Genomic DNA, 20,257 nt, shown 5'->3' with positions numbered 1-20,257 from the left:
TATTTACTATGTTGGGTCTTCCAACTCTTCAACACGATTTCTTTCTCCATTAACCTAAGTGTTTTTTGATTTGTTCTTTTGTCAGCATTTTGTAATTTTTGAGATACAGATCCTATCCATGTTTTGTTAGAATTGTACCTAAATATTTCATTTTAAAACTCATAAACAGTATTACAATTTTAAATGTGGTTTCCCCATATCCATCTTTTTTTTTTTTTTGGATTATTTGTTTGGGATTAAGCTCTCATCTGTTGCTTTTCCTTATAGTCAATACACTCACCTATCAATCTGCTGCTGCCTTTGATGTGCCCTGGGCAGAAATTAGATCACGTTTTCAGGATCTGGGCCTCCGGGTAAGATTCCTTGAGGCAATAAGTGAGGTTCAGGGACATCTGTTACATGTAAATACTACATGCTCTGTGACAGTGTTTCCTCCTATTTGTGGACATTTTCACTTTGGTATCCATGACTATTTTCTGGATGATGACAATTGCAATAAGTTTGTTTACTGATATGTCTAGTTTCTCAGCAATGAAGACATTGGTGACAAATACCAATATAAGTAAGACATACACCAAAATTCATTTAGGGCTTATTTCCCAAAGTCCTTTTAATAATGTCAACATAGCATGCCATATCAAAAAGATGATAATTTGGTTTCTATGGTATATAGAATACTAATGAGTTTTAAAGGAATTTTTTAAACTTAAAAAACATACGTATTTCTCCTGTACTACTAAATAAGCTCCTGCCTATAAAAAAAGTTTAATTTTGGTCCTAAAAATGTTGAAAAATTTTGGTCACCATCAAGTAAACAATCAAATAGCTAGCAATGTTTACTCTTGTATTTTCAGGTCTTGTCAATAGCATTGATACAAACTTAATTAAGATAGTAGATACTACATTTAATGATAGAAATTCACAACGAGGGGCACCTGGGTGGCTCAGTCAGTTAAGCATCTGCCTTTGGCTTCAGTCATGATCCGGGGTCCTGGGATTGAACCACACATTGGCCTCCCTCTCAGCGAGGAATCTGCTTCTCCCTCTGCCTCTGCCCCTTCCCCCTGCCACCACTCCTGGTCTCTCTCTCTTACTCACTCTCTCTCTCTCAAATAAATAAACAAAATCTTTAAAGAAAAAAAAAAAATTCACAGTGATGTACCCATCATTTAAGGAAAGCTGCTTCTATTAAATGAAATGAAAATAGAGGTTCACTATCATAAAGTTGATTAATTGTAAAATGGCCAAGTTTTTGCTTTGCCTGTATAGACTTTCCCCCAATCATTCCTTACTTATACCCTCCTCGGACCTACTATATATTATTTCCACTAGAGTTGGCTTCTTTTGGCAACATGCTAGTCTTTTCCCTGTAGCTTCGACTGACCTGGTAAGTTTGTCTTGTCTTCCTGGTAAGACTGGCAGGCAATCTGCATGAAGGAACTGTGTGGTACCAGTTTTTAATTGTATGTATGTATATATATATATATTTTTCACCTATAATAAACACTGTATACCAGTACTATATAATTATTGAATGAAATTAGGTAGTCACGGGTCTTGCAATGTTCTGTTACATAGATAGTACAACTTAATTTTGACCAAATTTGTTGAATGCCAGTATTTTCTGTGGTTGGAAATGGTGTTAGTAATGATTTTCCATATAGTATTTTGTCATAGAAAGTCACACACACATACATACATATACATATAACATGACAAATCTTAGGCATACAGATCGATAGATTTTTTGTGTGTGTGTGGGTATATACCATATAACTGCTACTCAGATCAAGCTAAATTTTTTATCACCCTGGAACATGGCCCCATGCCTTGTCAAGGAATTACAGTGCCCTTCCGAAGCTACCACTATTTTTAAAAATTGAGTTATAATTCACATATCATAAAATTCATCATTTAAAAATGAATAGTGGAGTGGTTTAAAAAAAAAAACTCTAGAAAGCATACTTGAGTATATAAATATCCAAAATGCTATGCCCTTTTGTCTATTCTAGTGGTCCCAGAAAGCTAAATTCCTGAGGCACTTTACTTATCGTGAAGGGTTTAATTTACCAGAAAGCTCAGTCTGATATTGCTAACCTATTTCAACTATATGTAATAACATAACAGACTTTACTCAATAAAAACATATTGATCAAGGTCTAGTCTGGTAAATGTCAGCATATTGGGAGAGTGAGTGGAAGAGCTTAGTGTTCTCTGAAAAGTTTCTAATTTTATAGTTCAGAGTTATCTTTACACATAAACACACTGATACATGTATATACATATGTACTACATCCATAATCTGTATGTGAGTGTTAAAATGTGAAAAAATGTTTCAGTGTGATCCTAGTTGTGTGAACATTGATATTTTGTTTTATTTCAGTTTTCCTTCCACTTAATAATTTCCTAATCTTTTCAAGACATCATAATTTTCTAGCTATTATTTTATATATTTTAAGTATACTTGATTTAATCTATCTGTATACACACATATAGGTGTATATGTGTATTGGCACACATGTATATTATACAATCAAATAATCAGATCTCAAATTCTTTTTAGAATTAAATGCAATATGAATGAACAACTCATCTATCTTTTGCTTCATTTACTACTCTGACTTATTTTGACTACCTTTACTTTCTACAGTTGTTGTCTACACATACACGCACACATGTAGATATATTAAATTACATACATAATTTGAAAGAATGATGATTAACATCTTTAGGAATTTTTGTTTGCTCTCTCTACTGGAAGGTTGGGACAGAAGCTTATGTGTCAGGTTCTTTTTCAACCAACATTATATTGTTGAAATTTATCTATGTTATGTGTAGTTCTTTCTTTTTCATTCTTGTTGCTGATAGCAGTCCATTGTATGAACATACCACAATGTATTTATCTATTCTAATGTTTTTTTGATCTTTGTGTAATTCTCAGCTTGGAGCTGTTATAAGTAGAGCTCCTACAAATGCTCTTGTGTATGTGGTTTGGTACATTTCTATAGGCATAAACCTAGAAGTGGAAATGTTGGGTCTTCGGGGATATATATGTTCAGCCTTTGTCAATATAGTCAGGTAGCGGAAGTACCTGGGAGTATGTGAGAAGTGCATTCTTTTAAAGAAGCTGGAATGTCATTTGTCATAGGCGACTTTAAAATGATTGTTGCCAGATTGTTTCCAAAATTGTTACTACTCTTTTGGATAATTCAGTCAAATACATTTTAAAATACATTTCTAATCTTAGAAAATGTTTTCACATGTGGAAAGTACTCTTGTTTTTACTTTTTAAAAAAACTGAGGTTAGTTGACACACAATGTTCTGTTTCAGGTGTACAATTTAGCAATTTGAGAAGTTTATACATTATGCTATGTTCCCCACAAGTGTAGCTGCCATCTGTCCCATTACACTGCTATTACGGTGTTGTTGACTATATTCCTTATGCTCTGCTTTTTATTCCTGTGATTTACTCATTCCATAACTGGAAGCCTGTATCTCCCCCAGCCCCTTTACCCATTTTGCCCAGCACCCCATCTCCCTTCCCCCTGGCAACTATTTGTTCTCTATTTATAGTTCTTTTTTTTTTTTTTTTTAAAGATTTTATTTATTTATTTGACAGAGATTACAAGTAGGCAGAGAAGCAAGCGGGGTGGGGGGGTGGGTAGCAGGCTCCCTGTTGAGCAGAGAGCCCGATATGGAGCTCAATCCCAGGACCCTGAGATCATGACCTGAACAGAAGGCAGAGGCTTTAACCCACTGAGCCACCCAGGCACCCCTATTTATAGTTCTGATTCTGCCTTTTTTTTTTTTTTTATAGATTCCATTTTTGAGTGGGGTCATATGAAATTTGTCTTTCTCAGTCTGATTTATTTCACTTATCATAATACCCTCTAAATCCATCCATGTTGTCGCAAATAACACAATCTCATCCTTTTTTATGGCTTTGTAGTATTCCACTGTGTGTGTGTGTGTGTGTGTGTGTGTGGGTGGGTGTGTGTATACCACATTTTCCTTATCCATTCCTCTATTGATGGGCACTTGGATTGTTTCCATGTCTTAGCTATTGTAAACAATGCTGCAATAAACATAGGGGTGCATATATCTTTCTGAATTAGTGTTTTCCCTTTCCCTAGGTAATACCCAATAGTAGAATTATTGGATCATATGGTATTTCTATTTTTAATTTTTTGAGGATCCTCCATACTGTTTTCCACACTGGTTCTACCAACTTACATTCCCGCCAACAGTGTACAAGGGTTCCTTTTTCTCCACATCTTTGCCAATACTTGTTGTTCTTTGTCTTCTTCATATTAGCCATTCTAACAGTTGTGAGGTGATATCTCATTGGGGTTTTTATTTGCATTTCTCTGATAATTAGTGATGTTGAGCATCTTTCCGTGTGACTGTTGGCCATCTGTATGTCTTCTTTGGAAAACTGTCTATTCAGGTCCTCTGTAAAAATATTCTTATTTAGTCAAATATACACACATAAAAAAGTACAGACTTAAGATCAAGAATGGAGAACAATTGAAACTCTAAGTTTTATCAGATCCCTAACTTTGGGAAGTTAGTGGCCCAGAACATCAGCACCTTTAGCTAAAAATTGGTAACAATTGCTGTTTTTTCCTTTTTATTACTCACTTAACTGCAGAACCAAAACCATGAAAAATTTGGTAGAATTGGTTCACTACATTTTTTTAATCAAAAATCTTAAGTCTCACTTTTGTATTTGTAGTCTATTTGCAGAAAATTTATGTCTAAAGTGAAACCTATGAATTTTAACCTATAATCTCTTACTGGTTATAGTCTTCTGTAGATATGACCTTTTACTTAAATAATGGAAGTTAATTTGCTTTGGTTTTATTTCATTACATTGTCCCTGAGTTAATTCCTTGGGGGTTTGGATACCCCAGAAATTGGCAGACTAACCTCCAGACAGCTGCTCTCCCTTGGTCTGTCTGCATGGCTGCCTGGTTATACTTAAAAAAAAAAAAAAGAAAGAAAAGAAGGTGAACTTTCTTTTCTTCCCATAAAATGAATGAGAATTGAATTCCTGTAGAGAACTTTACTTCATTTGTTGGCAGACTTTGAGCTCCTCATTCCCAAGAAGGATTGTAAAAATGTTTGATGTGCAAATGTCACTTGCCTTTCTCTCTCCACTGATTTTCACCAATTTAATACCAATTCAGTTGGATCGGTGAGGGGAGATTAATTAGCAATGCATAACTTAATTGCATCAAAGGAAGCAGGGATTTTGAAGAATGTCAGTGGTAACTTCATTGCCTATCAAAATGTCATTAATGCATTTATTCCTTTGTCCTAAGAAAGAGAACACAGGAGTCATCTGCCCTTTTCAATTACTATTAAAAATAGCTGACACTATATTATTCCTGGCATAAGATTTTGTAGATAATCAACAAAATAATTTATTTTAGTAGTGAGAGACATCAAAAGTGAGCCTTGTTTTGTTCACTGCTTTCAGACACTTAGAATAATCACCATTATCCTCATTTTCAGATTAGAAATTTGATATAGAGTGATTAAAAGTGATCAGTCTGTTGTCACTGAACTAGGCGTAGTGAGTGATAAGAGACTGCCTTCACTAAGATTAAAGCTCTCAGCCTTCTGTCTCATTACAGTTCCATAGACAATTCCATACAAGCCATGTACAATTCTATTTTTGTCTCAGGTGAAATTGGTTTTTCTTTTTCAAATGCAAATGAAGAATTTAAGGGGAGGTTGATTCTCATACACTACTGGGTTAGAGAGTAATTTGATATACTTTCTGGGAAAACAATTTGGCAAGATCCTTGAAAACGTTTTTATATTTTACACACTAATTTTTCTCCTAAAATAATCTGTCCTCAGACAATCTGATAGAGAGAGTATTTGTTATACCTTGATTTATGAAAGGGAAAACTACAAATCCAGATATCCAGTTAAATGCAGTGGTTAAGTGTTATGATTATATGATGGAGTATTATGAATGATTCAAATTATGTTTTTATTTGTTGTTGTTTTTTTTTAAGATTTTATTTATTTATTTGACAGACAGAGATCACAAGTAGGCAGAGAGACAGGCAGAGAGAGGGGGGAAGGCAGGCTCCCTGCTGAGCAGAGAGCCTGATGCAGGGCTCGATCCCAGCACCCTGGGATCATGACCTGAGCTGAAGGCAGAGGCTTAACCCACTGAGTCACCCAGGCGCCCCTCAATTATGTTTTTAAATCAGTATTTCATGGCATGGGAAATGATTATAATGTGATATTGGGTAAACATGGAAAGAAATAAAGGTTTAGAGATTTAAGTTTTATGAAAATGGTATGTACATATATAAATATGTGTAAATAATGAAGAAAGCTTATGTTCTTTTTTATAGGTTTTTGATTTCCTACATTTTATATAGTGGTTATTAAAATGCATTTTTTAGTGTATTCAAAGAGTTAATAACAGAGAGGGTAAAGCCTTCTTTGGGCTTTATCGAGTCAGCCATTTCCTTAGGGAATCTTGATTTAACACTTTGGTTTCTAATTAAAGTATTTAGGCTTACTTTTCTAAGCTTTAGCAATATACATAATATTATAATGGGTAAAAGTGATGGGGAAACTGCCATTTATCAAGTATGTTCACTCCCTGAGAATATTTAGCTCAGGTGCTTTCCCTGTACACACTAAAGCTTATATTTCAAGTATGATAACTTCCTTTTAGCAAACAGTAATGGGATAAATAAATAATTTGTCAATGCATCCTTATATCTTTACCAACACACTAAAATATGCCACACATTTATTTGAAGCTGAAATTAAAGTGTTTAGAAATGGAAACATCTGCAGAGAAATCTAGGCTGTTCTATGGTGGTAGTAGTGGTGGTGGTCCCATCAGTGATTTGCTAATAATTAAACTATATTTTGATTAATAGGATCTTAAATCATTTTCAGAAATTAGCATTTATATTTCTGTATCTGCAAAGAACCAGAAAATATAAAAGAGTGCCAAATGTTGCATTTTATTCTTGGTTAAGCTTCATTGAGGAACATGGCTTAACAACTGGAACTCAAAGAGTTTTGGGTTTTGCTAGTAACATATTGAGAAGCCTGGGGCAAATCACGTAACCTTTATCCAGTACATCTGCCTTATCTGTAAAATGGGGCACTGAACTAAGAACAATGATTTTTCAAGCTATTCCTGACTGGAAGCTCCAGGGGGGCAAGGACTATGAGAGTTTTTGCTCTTGGATCTGGAGGGCTTGAATACTAGCCAGCATGTAACTAATAGATAACCAGCTATCACTAGCTCTGAGTTAAATGAGTGACTGGGTGTGCCCTTGGCATAATAAATAAATAAATTTAAAAAAATTTATTTCTCAGATCATGGCATTCTTTTCTTTTTTCAAGGTTAGTTGCTGAATTCTAAAAGTGATTCCTTCTATAGAGCTCTAGCTCTTCCAAAGAGAAATCTTATTCATTATCTTAATTAAGAATCTAATTTATAACTATCCTGATATGAAGAGGGGATAAATAATCACTTTCAGTATGGATATTTTCTACTGAAATGTAATTTCATTCATTTATAACTATAAGATACCCATTAGGGAACCTACCCACAAGAGATTGGATATAACACTTGAGGCAGAGTTCATTGAAATTGGGACTAAAGGAGCAGGTGTTAGAATCATCTTGAATGGTAATTTTATCACTTAAAACTAAATTTTGCCTTGCCTAAGACACTTAGTAGTGCTTTCACTTAAAAACAACAACAACAACACTATACTCATATTTCGATGACAGACACAGCATATAAGGCACATGCTCTATCCAGGGGTAGGGAAAGAGTTTGCCACTGGGTGTGACTTGGGTCTATTTCAACTTAGTTTTAACTTGTCACTTTATGACATCTGGACTTTAGTACATAGCATCAATAAAAATAATAAATGAGTCAGTGTCATAAGTGGAGCGAAACAAAAAGGGAAAAATGCACTTAAAATGTAATAAAAATCCTCTTTCAATATGCCACTGAACAGAGAATATTACTAGCATTAGAAGATTTCATTTGCTGCATGAATCCTGAAAGAAATAATTAAAAGGACATAAAATGACTGTTACCACAGTGAATCTAAAAAATTAAAAATCCTGTAAGGTAAATGAAATAGAAACAGAATGATCTATTTCCCATTAAGCTATTCAGTGTAATGTGTGTGCATGTGTGTATGTATTTTGCAATTATTTTTATTTTTTGGCTTTTCAAGCACTAATTTCATTTTCAGCTTGAGGAAAATATTAACACGAGCTAGTGCTTGAAATATCTTCAGGTTCAGTGCTGAAATATTTTCTTAATTTTGCCTGGAATCTCATCAAACAGCCAAGATACAGAATTCAGACTGGGGTGGAAAATCAAAGAAAAGCAAATTGCTTTTGCAGAGTACTAATGCGACAATAAACTTTGTAAGAATGCCCATGTTCAACAGGGTTAATAAAGCCATTGTTTCCTTAGTCCTGGCCATGTGCAAGGCTAAACTGGGCTAAACTCAAGCCCTTTTATTTAATTCCTTCAATGGACCTATGAAATAAGGACTATCCCATTTCACAGATGAGGTTTAAAGAGATGAAATAATTTAGGCTACACAAGTGGCAAGTGATAGATTCAGACCCAGACCCAAATCTTCTTGAGTCAATGATCTTTTACACAACTTGATGCTGTAAGTTATGCCTCCTAGCCATCATGGGCTCCCATGTCACCCAGGCCATGCCCTGCCCTAGTACTTTTCTCATTGTAGTTCATTGTTTCTGCACATGCCTACCTCCCCCTACTCTATGGTTAGCTCCCACATGGCAAACATAGTGTCTTATTTACCCTTCTAGTTCCACGGGTTTAATGCAGGGGCGTGCCCCATCATAAAAGCTCAATAAGGACCTATGGAACGATTAATGTCAGAAGTCATTAAAGATTAATATAATAGAACATTGCATTATTATGGAAAACAACTGACATGGAAGGAGAGTGCAAAGTGCTTCTAAACCTCTGTTAGGCATTGTTTTCCTCAAAGATGAGATTTTTCAGGATAGGTGAGTTGATCCCCACTCCCTATGGGAATTCAAAGAGTATAAAAAACCTACAGAGTAGCTTAAGTGATACAAAATAATAGGGACAGTATTAGGAAAGATTAAGGGAAGGGATATGGAAAGTATACTTTAATTAATGGTCTTCACACTTATGATGGATTCGTCTTTTACACAGGGAAGTGACCAACTTTTCATCGATAGTGAGCCCCAAACAAAAGGAATACTCAGGATATTTCAAGCTTTGGGTGATTTTTAAAGGTTCAAATGCATGTAGTTACAGGAGTGAAAACTATTTCATATTAAAACTTTATTCAGTATAACTTAATTGAGAAAGATCAGCTCAGTTTGAGAGGTTGAAAACCTTTCAGAGAAAAACATCTCCGATAAGGAAGAGTTTACCAATGGGGTTGGGTGAGGATTCTAAGTGAGTATGTACATGTATCTTTAAAGTGGGTGGCACCAATTGTGTAATCACATCTTGCTTGATGATGCTCTGATTAAATATGGTGGTAGTGTCCATTTTAATCTGGGTCCTTAATTGCCCTGTCTGAAAGCTACAGGTAGTAAGAGGTCCCTAACCCTTAGAGAACTGTCTAAGCATGCTTCTGCCATTTGTGCTCTCTTCTGAAGGGTGCCTAGAGCTTGAGTTCTCCTGTTTCCCTCAGCAGTCTTTAGGAGTCAAAGACCAGGATGAAGGGGGGCTGCCATGTGGTAGTGGTCCCACCTTTCGGCAGTGCCACTTCCAATTGTCCAAGCCCTACAGAAGGCTGGTGAATACCTTTTCACTCCCTGGACATAAATTTATTTGTAAAATGAAAATCTTTCAGAGTGACAGAAGACACACATCGAGGGTGGAGTTCTCTCAGCCCGTGCCAGCACGTCAAGTTGCAAGGGCACTTTCGTCAATTTTGTTATCTCGTAATTGATTCACATGAATCCACCTCCAAAATGGAGTAGAGTCCATTATCCTGAATTTTGTTTCAGTTGTGAACAACTCTAAAACAGAGACTAGACTGAAATGAATGTTAATGCCCTAGTTTAGTTAGCTCTTGGAGGAAATAATATTAAGATCTTTTTCTGAGACCCTTCTGGACCACCTTAAGACTCTGTTCTTTCTATGGGGAGATCCATACCCCTCTCCAAACTTTACTTGTGGTGCTGTTGTGTAATAGTCCCTATACTCGTCAGCTCATCTGAATGTGTTACTAGGTCCTTGAGAGGAGAAGTATGTCTTTTAACTTTGCATTCCCAGTATCCAGTACTGTGTGTTGCAGACTTTGTCATGGTCAGTAAATATTTATTGGATGACTTTTTTTTTTTTCCTGAAATAGCCCTTTTCTCTTTTCTTCTCACTTATTCATTTCTCATTTTCTTCAGGTTCTCTCCATCTGTCCCAAGGACATGAGAGCTGATATCTGTGTTCATCTAAACCGGAAGGTTTTTAATGAACATCCTGCTTTTCGATTGGCCAGCGATGGGTGTCTGCGCGCCTTGGCGGTAGAGTTCCAAACTATTCACTGTGCTCCTGGGGACCTCATTTACCATGCTGGAGAAAGCGTGGATGCCCTCTGCTTTGTGGTGTCAGGATCCTTGGAAGTCATCCAGGATGATGAGGTGGTGGCTATTTTAGGTACTGTGAACTTTCCTAATGTAGTAGCAAATGTGTAACAGTTTTAGAGATTTTGCTTCTCAGGTTTCTTAAGAGAAATTTCCTTTGCTTGGTGACTTTGGAAATTGGGTCACTAATGAGATGATGAATCTTAGTGAAAACTAGTAATGCTCTTTCAGCAAAGAGCATTAGTACTGGTCACAGCTTAATGAGCTGTACAAGGGTTTGATTAAACTTTCTTTGGCAATGGTAAGACAATACTTTTAGATTAGAGCTGATCATAGCCTAAGGTGACTGTACCGCCTGTTGTTGATAAGTGTGAAGAAGATGGCTTGTGGAAATATTTTTGGGTTAGCAACCTAGAATGTTAGTCTCAGAGGGGCCATAGAACCTGTCTAACTCAACACTTTCCTTTAGAGATGAGCAAAATGAGGACCAGAAAAGTTGAGTGGCTTGCCCAGCTGGTTAATAAATGAGTTAGGACTTGAGTACAGATCATCTTATTCTAAATATTTCTGTCTCATTCGTCACAGTGGACCTAAGTAATGAGCTAAAAGTGTTGAGGAGGTAAGTGAATTTGACCCATTATATTGGAGGAATCATAATACAAGTAAATTTAGGTTTATAAAGCTGGTTCTGTCCATTCATGAGCCAAGAAAATTATTTGGCTAATAATAAAGTTCATTCTAAAATTCGGAGGCCCAGTGGATGGTTATACTAACAAAAAAAGGCAGTGATAGTATATGTAAATAACAAAATTTTGAAGAAATTAGATGTTTGGGGTAAGGTAATATATATATTGGTGAAACTATATGAAATGGCATTTAAGATCATTTCTGCTCAAATCTCTGTAGCAAGTTCATAAAGTCCACGTAGATCTAAAAGGAAACAATAATGAGGTCAGAAGAGAATCACCCCTTGTTTTTCTCTCAAGTAAAAGAAGTTAGAATTGCAGGATGTCAACTCCATTTTCATCATATTTTTCATGGCTCGTGTCTCATGAAAAATGAGCTCAGTTTTTAAACTACTGGATTTTTTAGCTACTGAGGTCAACCTACCATAGCTTGAATGCCACTTATTTTTGTGAGTCAAAGATTGACTTATGTGTCTGAGAAGCTGCAAAAGCAAAACCCAGCACAGAAATGAAGAACTGATTTCAAAAAGCACAATTGCCTGAAAAAACAACAGACTTGAGAATTGAGAAGCAGTGACCCTTCGTAGGAAAATAGGTTGGGTAAAATTCATAAGAATTACAGAAAGCGGTTCAGGATTGCAAGGGACCGAACACAATTGTTTTATAAACCTCTCCTTAACTGTTTAGAAATAATAGTACAGTTAAGGGGAAAGCTCTTTTAGGGATAAAATCATTCCTAAAAGAGCTTTCCCCTTAACTGTTTTTTATTTGTGATTTTTGCAAGAAAAATTCATATAGTACCTGAGCATCAGCACTGGGTGTGTGTTTATTTTTATTTTTTTAAAGATTTTATTTATTTATTCACAGACAGAGATCACAAGTCAGGCAGAGATCACAAGTAGGCAGAGAAGCAGGCAGAGAGAGAGGGGGAAGCAGGCTAACTGCTGAGCAGAGAGCCCGATGCGGGGCTCGATCCTAGGACCCCGGGATCATGACCTGAGCCGAAAGCAGAGGCTTTAATCCACTGAGCCACCCAGGTGCCCCTGGGTGTGTGTTTAATTCCACTTGGTGTTTATTCTGCTTTGTTTCCTGGAGTATAAAGGAGTTATAGATAATCCTTCATAAAAAGTGTACATTTTGCCAGAACAGTCCTTTGTGGTAAAACAAAGCATAAACACACTATAACCATTCTTGTTTGCTTTAAGAAGAGGATAGAGCTCATACCCGAAACAGGTGTATTTTCTTTTCCTGCACGTTGGTGTCAATGGTGGGCGGAAGGTACCGGGTACACGGTGAAGCAGTTCTGCCTCGTGATGAATGACCTCAGCTGTGTACTCATTGTCATTTGCTTTGCCCCATTTTCTTCATCACAGTCTCACCTTGGTAACTTATTTTCTAGAAAGAAGGCTGGAAAAAGCCCCAGGCGCAGTGCCTCCGGCTTGGGTCTGTCAAGCTAGAATCATTTACTACTCAGTGAGACAGACAAAATGCATTTTCTTTCCCTTTTAAAATAAAATGGTAGCTGGTTTTGCACAACGACATAGTAAAAATGAACACAGGGCTCCTGGGTATCAGACCAGCCTCATCATACGTCTGTCACATTTTATTTCTCTGTGTGCTTTTTGTTTATCTTCTTCAAAAACTCCTGGGATTCAGAGACTTTTCATTTCTTGGTTTAATGAGTCAAATTATATGTACACCTCTCTCTTCCCTGGAAACTTTTCTTTCCTTTTTTCCATGGGCATCGACTATAGATTAATTCAGCTAAAAGGTCGTCAGATGATTAAAAAAAAAAAAAAAAAAAAAAAAAAAAAAAAAGTTTTGACCCGGGAGTGATTTCTGAGGGCGGAAATGTGTGTGTAAGGCGGGGAGGCACAGCGGTGGCCGAAGCTGTTGGGGGCTGGCAGGCTGCCTGGGTGCCATGGGGCCCAGCAAAGACACTGTCTTATAGGATTCTGTGGTGTGGGTCAGTGATGACGTGACAGATGCGGAGACGAGCTTTGAGAACTCTGTCCTGCTGTGTAGAGCATTCTGCCAACCTGGGTTTCTTGGAGAGGCAGTGTGAAGACACTGTGGACCGGGCGTGTGGACTCGGGATGACCTTCTGCAGGAGAGAGGGTATGGAGCTGTGGACGGCCTGCCCTTGTGTTCACACCATGTGCCCGTCCACCCTGGAGGCAGCTGAAGCCCTGCCTGGAACCTGCCAGAAAGGCCTTTCCCTACCAGCCAGCCTCTTGACTTGTAGGTCCTCTCTCCAGCTCCATTTTATGACTTCTTAGTCTTGTCATGTCCATTTTGTGACTTAGTCTTGTGGTTTCCATTGAGGATGTATGGTTTCAGACTTCTCTAAGTTAAACTACTTTCTTTGACGATTACGAGAACAGCGGGAGGGTTAACACTCAAGATGCCTTGATAATGTTTTAAGAAAGGGAGAGGAAAAGGGAAATCCAATAGTGTCACTCCTGATATTTGGGGACTGTCCATTCCTTTCCTGCTCCTCCTGTTTTTCTTCTTCCTCTTCTCATTTTTTTGGTAGTTGAATTTTGAAATAATTCCAAGCTTAATGAAAAGTTGCAAAAATTATCAGGGTGTGGAGTTTGATATATATCTTTAGGTTTTCTGCTTTATTGAGTAAGTTGACTGGGTCTTCTGCCTGCATAAACTTTGGGAGGTATTTATAGGTTTGGTTTCAGACCACCACAAAAATGCAGGTATCACAAAAAAGTGAGTCAAATGAATTTTCTGATTTCCCAGTGCATATGAAAGTTATGTTTACTCTATACTGTACGTTTAAGTGTGCAATCGCATTCTGTCTAAGAAAAAAGTATATACCTGTATTTAAAAAATATTTTATTGCTGAAAATTGCTAACCATCATCTGCGCTGTCAGCGGCTCATAATCACCGATCACAAGTCACTGTAACATCTACTAATAATGAAAAGTTTCAAGTGTCGTGAAAGTGCCTCAAGTGTGATACCGAGATACAGTGAGCAAATGCTGTTGGAAAAGTGACGCTGATAGATTTGCTCAGTGCAGTGTTGCCACAAATCCTCAACTTGCGAGAAAACCTGGTACCTGGGTGGGTGTCCACGTGTCTCACTGCTAATGTGTTTTCTTTGTGTCTCCTTGCGTTTGCTGTAGTTTGTGTTGTTTGGTGGATGCCGCTGTGTAATTTGGTGCATGGATATTCCTAACTGTATATCCTCATAGTGAACTGTGGCTTTTAGCATTCAGCTGTGTCCTTTTTCATCAGGTCTAATGATTCTTTGCCTTCTAAGAATTGGAAAGAAAGAACGTCTCTCACATCTGAGCATATGTCAGAAAAATGAGACTTTATCCTGTTAGGTCCGTAATCAAAGGAACAAGACTGATACGAAGCGAAGGTCAAGCAAAGCTTTATTTTGCGCCAAGCATCGAGAATCAAGCCGACTGGTTGGGGTCGCCTCTTTGTAAGAGATGGCCCTGACCAGTCAGTTTGATTCTCGATGCTTGGCGCGAAATAAAGCTTTGCTTAACCTTCGCTTCGTATCAGTCTTGTTCCTTTGATTATGGACCCAACAATCCCAGTTGTCCTCATAGGAGAAACAAGTGGGCCTTGCTGTCTTTTACACTGATTCATTTGCAAGTTGAAATGTAGAGAAGGGAGGTCATTTTATTATATATTTTTAAAGGTTTTATTTATTCATTTGACAGAGAGATCACAAGTAGGCAGAGAGGCAGGCAGAGACACAGGGGGATGCAGACTCCCTACTGAGCAGAGAGCCCATGTGGGGCTTGATCCCAGGACCTTGAGACCATGACCTGAGCCCAAGGCAGAGGCTTTAACCCACTGAGCCACCCAGGCGCCCCAGGGAGGTCATTTTAATTAAAATTGCCAAATTCAAAGAACAGCTGCAGTTTCATTCTTTTGGATCTTTGCCTCTAAACAGTCTCTAGGTAGGCACATAATTCTTTAGCGTGTCAAAAATGCTAAGTGTTTAATGAATAAGTTCTGAACCGTAACTAATTAATGGAAAGATAAAAAAAAATGTAGTCAACAAATACTTTCTGTTTTTAACACTGAAGGATGGCTTCAAGATGTTGTTCTAAATAGGGCAGGTGAACATAATTGCAGTTCATGTCTTTTTCCAAGTTGAAGTTCTTTCAGTTCCTACACCTCTACCTTTTTCTTTTCGAACTTCCCACTTTTTATGAAACACAAAGAATTCCAAATTAAGTTCATGATGCATACATAATATTTTATATCCTTTCATATCTTCTTGCTTTTAAGTTCTTACCCTGTAATTACTTCATGTGAACAGATTTCTTGGTGTGGCTAAAATAGCCAGGTTACTTTTAAGTGTCACTGTGAGAGATCTTGTACCTTTAAGGGCTGTAAAAGTGACATTTCCCTGTGAACCATAGACCTGGACCCCAAGATATTTGTTTTGCTGCACTCACCTTTTGTCTTTTCTGTGTCTACTGATATTAGAATCATCGAGTTGGAGTTATTAATCTAAAAACAGTCTGTATCTAAGTCTTATTTATTTGTTTATTTATTTTTAAAGATTTTATTATTTGAGAGACAGTGAGTGACAGGGAGAGTACAAGCTGGAGGAGATGCATAGGGAGAGGGAGAAGCAGGTTCCCCACTGAGCAGGGAGCCTGATGTGGGGACTCAATCCCAGGACCCTGGGATCATGACCAGATCCGAAGGCATACGCTTAACGACTGAGCCACCCAGGTGCCCTGTATCTAAGTCTTTTAATTATAAACTCAAATTCCCAAGAGAACTAGGCTCGTTTACATAGAGTTTGGATGGAGAGGTTAGATATTGTTATGGGGCTGGAGAAGAGAGTGTAAGTGAGGCAGGGACAGACAGAGTTAAATAACAATATTCTAAAAAAATAATTTCCTGTACCTGAGTTAAGATTTCATTTTAATTAGAATCAGTTATTTATAAACATTTTTGCATTATAAAAGAAAACTTATAAATTATGATGCTCAAAATTCAAATTCTGCTTATTTTTATTCCAAAAAGAAAAAAAATCTGAGATGTGAATATTTTGCTATTTTGAGAATCTGTGAAAATGTGACTTCTGCGCTACAGTTAAGATTTCTTCCTATATACTTGCTATTAGAAGTCAAGTGTTTCTCACTTTAATCCTTAAAAGGGCTTTTCCCAAGCTGCAGACAATTATTTTCTCTTGCATCTACATTTCTGTGTTTTGAGATGTTGAATAATGAACCAGGTAGGTTTGCTGCACATATGCTGATGAACACAGTTTATTCAGACGACTCCATAAAGGTCAAACTAGTTATCTGCTTTTAAAAAATTGCATGCTTGTCTTATTTTAAATTTTTGAAGAAGTGATTACAGACATCATTTGTACATGGTTCAAATTATATACTTTAGCGTTGTTCAGTCTGTAGATTTTTGGATAAAATATAAATCTTTACAATCTGGTAATTTAGCCTCAACTCCAAATTCTCTCCCCATCCTCCTTTAAAGCTAAGTCTTGTTTATTCTTCCATCTTGTAATTTCTTTATCCTGTGCTTAATATTCCTTCCCGTGACAACTGCTCATAAAATTCTGCTCCTGGGCTGTGGCTGCCATTGAAGACCTGTTAGCTAACAATCTCTCACCCGCTTCAACCTCTGATTTTCTGTTATGTGGCTGTCAAAATAATCTTTCTAAAATATAATTTATCAGGCTAGCCTTCTCATTGAGACTGACTTTTTAAAATTTAAAAAAAAAAATTATATATATATATATATATATATATATAAAATTTTTTTTTTTTAAATGGACTGACTTTTTAGCAACTTGGGGAGAAAACGTAGCTTCTAGGGTGATGGATGAGGCCATTTTGGTCTAATTTCCTTTCCCGCCTGACTGGTGCCATTCCCATGCCCTACAGTGTTTTCACAGCATTCTCAGTTGCATGAAGATTCCTGGTACTTCCAAGTTCTCCTACTGGCAAGCTTCCTTGCTCACAACACATCTTTCTCTTCTTTCTAGTTGTCTTGTCTCTTGCTTCCTCATGTTCTTTCATTCTTTCCCTTATCGCCCTGGTCTGGATTCGGTACCTCTAATCTGGGCTCCTGCTGCATGCCTACATAGCATTCTTAGCCATTTCTGCTTTTATCTTCTACCTGTTTCACTCTCTGTCTGCACTGTGAGTGCTTGAAACAGCTTGCTAATTTTGTATCTCTGTCATCTGTGATAGGACCCCTTAAATGGGTTCTCAGCAAGGTTCAATTATCCAGATTAGCTAGCACTTTATTTTGCCATTAAGCTGTTTTCATCACTGTGTTTGTTTAGGGTACCCATGAAAACTATATTGTGTTCTGTTGCCATTTTCTTTATGTCCTATTTTGAAATACTGACTACCCTCTGTTTTGTTTTCCTCTAAATGCTTAGAGTAAAGTGCATTTCCCTAAGATTCTAGCTTTAGCATAGATCTGTTATGGATTGAGAAAACAATTTCCTACTATTTATCAGGCACTTGGAACAAAGAGAATATGGTGGGCCAAATGTTAAATATAGCAAATCATTTAACACTCTTTAATAAAACATTCCTTCCTTATTCTTCATCAGGAACTCCCAGTATCAGGAAAGAATCTAATTTATACCGTGGTCATTGGCCATTGTAGGAAAACTTGAAATTATATCTATGGAAGGGGACTTTGCTTTGATTCCTGAAAATGGCATCACTTTCTCCATCAACTGGAATAAGTAGTTCTGCAAATCAGAATTAATTTTATTAGAAAATAAACATTTAAGAGTTAAAGGGGGCTTAAAAAAAGAAAAGAAAATTTGTAGTTAGTAACTGAGCCCCCCACCAGGCTTAAGTAAAATTTAAAATCCATGCATACATTTTTATTTTAATATTTTTTATCAAAAGTATATTTTTAAAAATGTACATCAGCCTCTTTGAGAGTTGTATTTAAGTACCAATAATCATCAAGTACTCATCATTTTACATGCATTATTATGTCAAATCATTTAATTAACTAAAGAGAGCACTTGCCGTGGTCATCTTACCAATGAAGAAGCCGAGCCTCTACCTTATCCGGTGATTCACCCCAGGTCATAACTATTTTTAAATAGAATTTTGAAATTATACAATTACTTGGTTTAATCCTGACAGAAAATATAGGGCCTATATTAATGTTCCTAATGTATTTCCTTTTCTTAAAAAAAAACAAAGATTTTCTAACACTGTCATACCAGTGTATATTATGAAACCCTTCACCAAATATTACCTGAGTATAAGATGGTTAATCAGCCATTAAGTATCTAAAAATATGGTCGCCATAGAGATGAGTTAACGACCAGGCAGGTGGTTAGGAGTAGGGAGAACGGGCTCAGAGTTATCTCAGGAGCCTTCGGAAATTAAGATGGGGATCTTAAGTTCTGCTTACAGGTCTTTCCTCTGGGTCCTGGAAGAGCTCAGAGTCCACCTTGTTGGTAGATATTAAAGTTGAAATGAGACTTTCAAGGATGCTTGGGGATTCCAAGAATGGCCACAGATCTTTGCTGTTTCTTCCTTGAAGAGAAGGACTTTATTTCTCCAATCCTTCCGTCAGTTCTGACCTTGTGACTTGTCTCAGTTTTTCTGCTGAATCCTCCCCCCTTCCCTGCAGTGCTGATTTCTCTCGACAGGGTGGGGCTGCTTGACCTGCTGTCCTACTGTGCTTCTTTTTCCTGAGGTCATGACCTCCACTTATGGAAAGCTTCCTTCTGCATTTTCCCAACTGTCTTATATGTCTGATACATCAGTGTCTTGTTCCCACTCTCCTTCCCTGCCTTCATCCCTTATTGATGTTATGATACTCTATTTTTAAATCTGCTTAGAGCTATTTGGCCCACTCTTCGTGTAAATAAAAATTTATAAGCTTAATCAGTGATTTTTTTTTTTTTAGTAGGTAAGAATTATTTGCTTCTCTGAATGTGTCTTCCAGTTTGTACCCATTATAATTTTTGAACTGAATGACGTTGGACATCACTGAAGATGGGTGGGCATCGATTCTAAAGGTTTTAAGAGGTTCTGTTCTAACACACCTATATAATTTCTTAATTTTCACACTCATCACTGTGTTCTTTCTGTTCTTTTCCTTTAAAACATTACTGTATGAAACTTGCTGTTGGTAATAGTCAAAGTCCATTAAAAATCATATAATTCTTGGGGCGCATGGGTGGCTCAGTGGGTTAAGCCTCTGCCTTCAGCTCAGGTCATGATCTCAGGGTCCTGGGATCGAACCCCACATCAGGCTCTCTGCACAGCGGGGAGCCTGCTTCCCCCTCTCTCTCTGCCTCCTTCTCTGCCTACTTGTGTTCTCTCTCTCTCTCTCTCTGTTGAATAAATCAATAAAATCTTTAAAAAAAAATCATATAATTCTAAAACTCATAGTGTTCATTTATAAAGGAGTATTTTTAGGCATGTGTATTCACAGTAAAGTTTATGAGCCTAATGCAATAATTAATCATAGTGAAGCGCCGACTGATAAATACAGGTGAATACGAGGATTGTATTCTGTAGAAGAATCATCAGATAGACCCATCACTGCACCCCACAGGAAACGACCTAAGTTTCGAATGCTGTTTATTTAGGGATTCGTTGCCTATACTCATCGATGAATAACTGAGATGATTTTTATGCATTAAGTTTAATCCATTTCATTAACTTACCAAATAATGTGTTTCAAAATTTTTAAAAAGCTTTGGTTGTAAAACCAGCCCCTTTGGGGATCATAATCCCTAAACATACCATGGTCCGCATCGCTCCTTTAACTATGTTGTAACTCGTCATCTCTGTTTTGCCTTGACATTTTCCAGTTTCCTAGTCTGTGAATCTGAAACATTTGCTCCTGTTTTCCAATCCTGTTTCCTGTGGTTTCGAAGTGAAATACTTCATAAGACTTGATGCAAAGAACTGAGAAAATATAAATAGGACAAACAACAACTTTCAT

At 37.1% G+C, this 20,257-nt stretch overlaps 1 protein-coding gene across 1 annotated transcript in view; it reads left to right on the top strand.

Moving 5' to 3' along the window:
- Positions 1–20,257, top strand: part of LOC111139282 (potassium voltage-gated channel subfamily H member 5) — a 270,461-nt gene that overhangs the window by 189,172 nt on the left and 61,032 nt on the right. The window contains exon 9 of the mRNA XM_022491521.1: positions 10,436–10,688. Within this exon, the coding sequence (XP_022347229.1) occupies positions 10,436–10,688 (253 nt within the window). The remainder of the gene's footprint in view (positions 1–10,435; positions 10,689–20,257) is intronic.

This window comes from Enhydra lutris, unplaced genomic scaffold (genome assembly GCF_002288905.1).
Source record: "Enhydra lutris kenyoni isolate GAN:26980312 unplaced genomic scaffold, ASM228890v2 scaffoldscaffold4, whole genome shotgun sequence".
Taxonomy (NCBI): domain Eukaryota; kingdom Metazoa; phylum Chordata; class Mammalia; order Carnivora; family Mustelidae; genus Enhydra; species Enhydra lutris.
The sequence above is the reverse complement of the archived record's forward strand: the minus strand, read 5'-3'. Positions and strand labels throughout refer to the sequence as shown.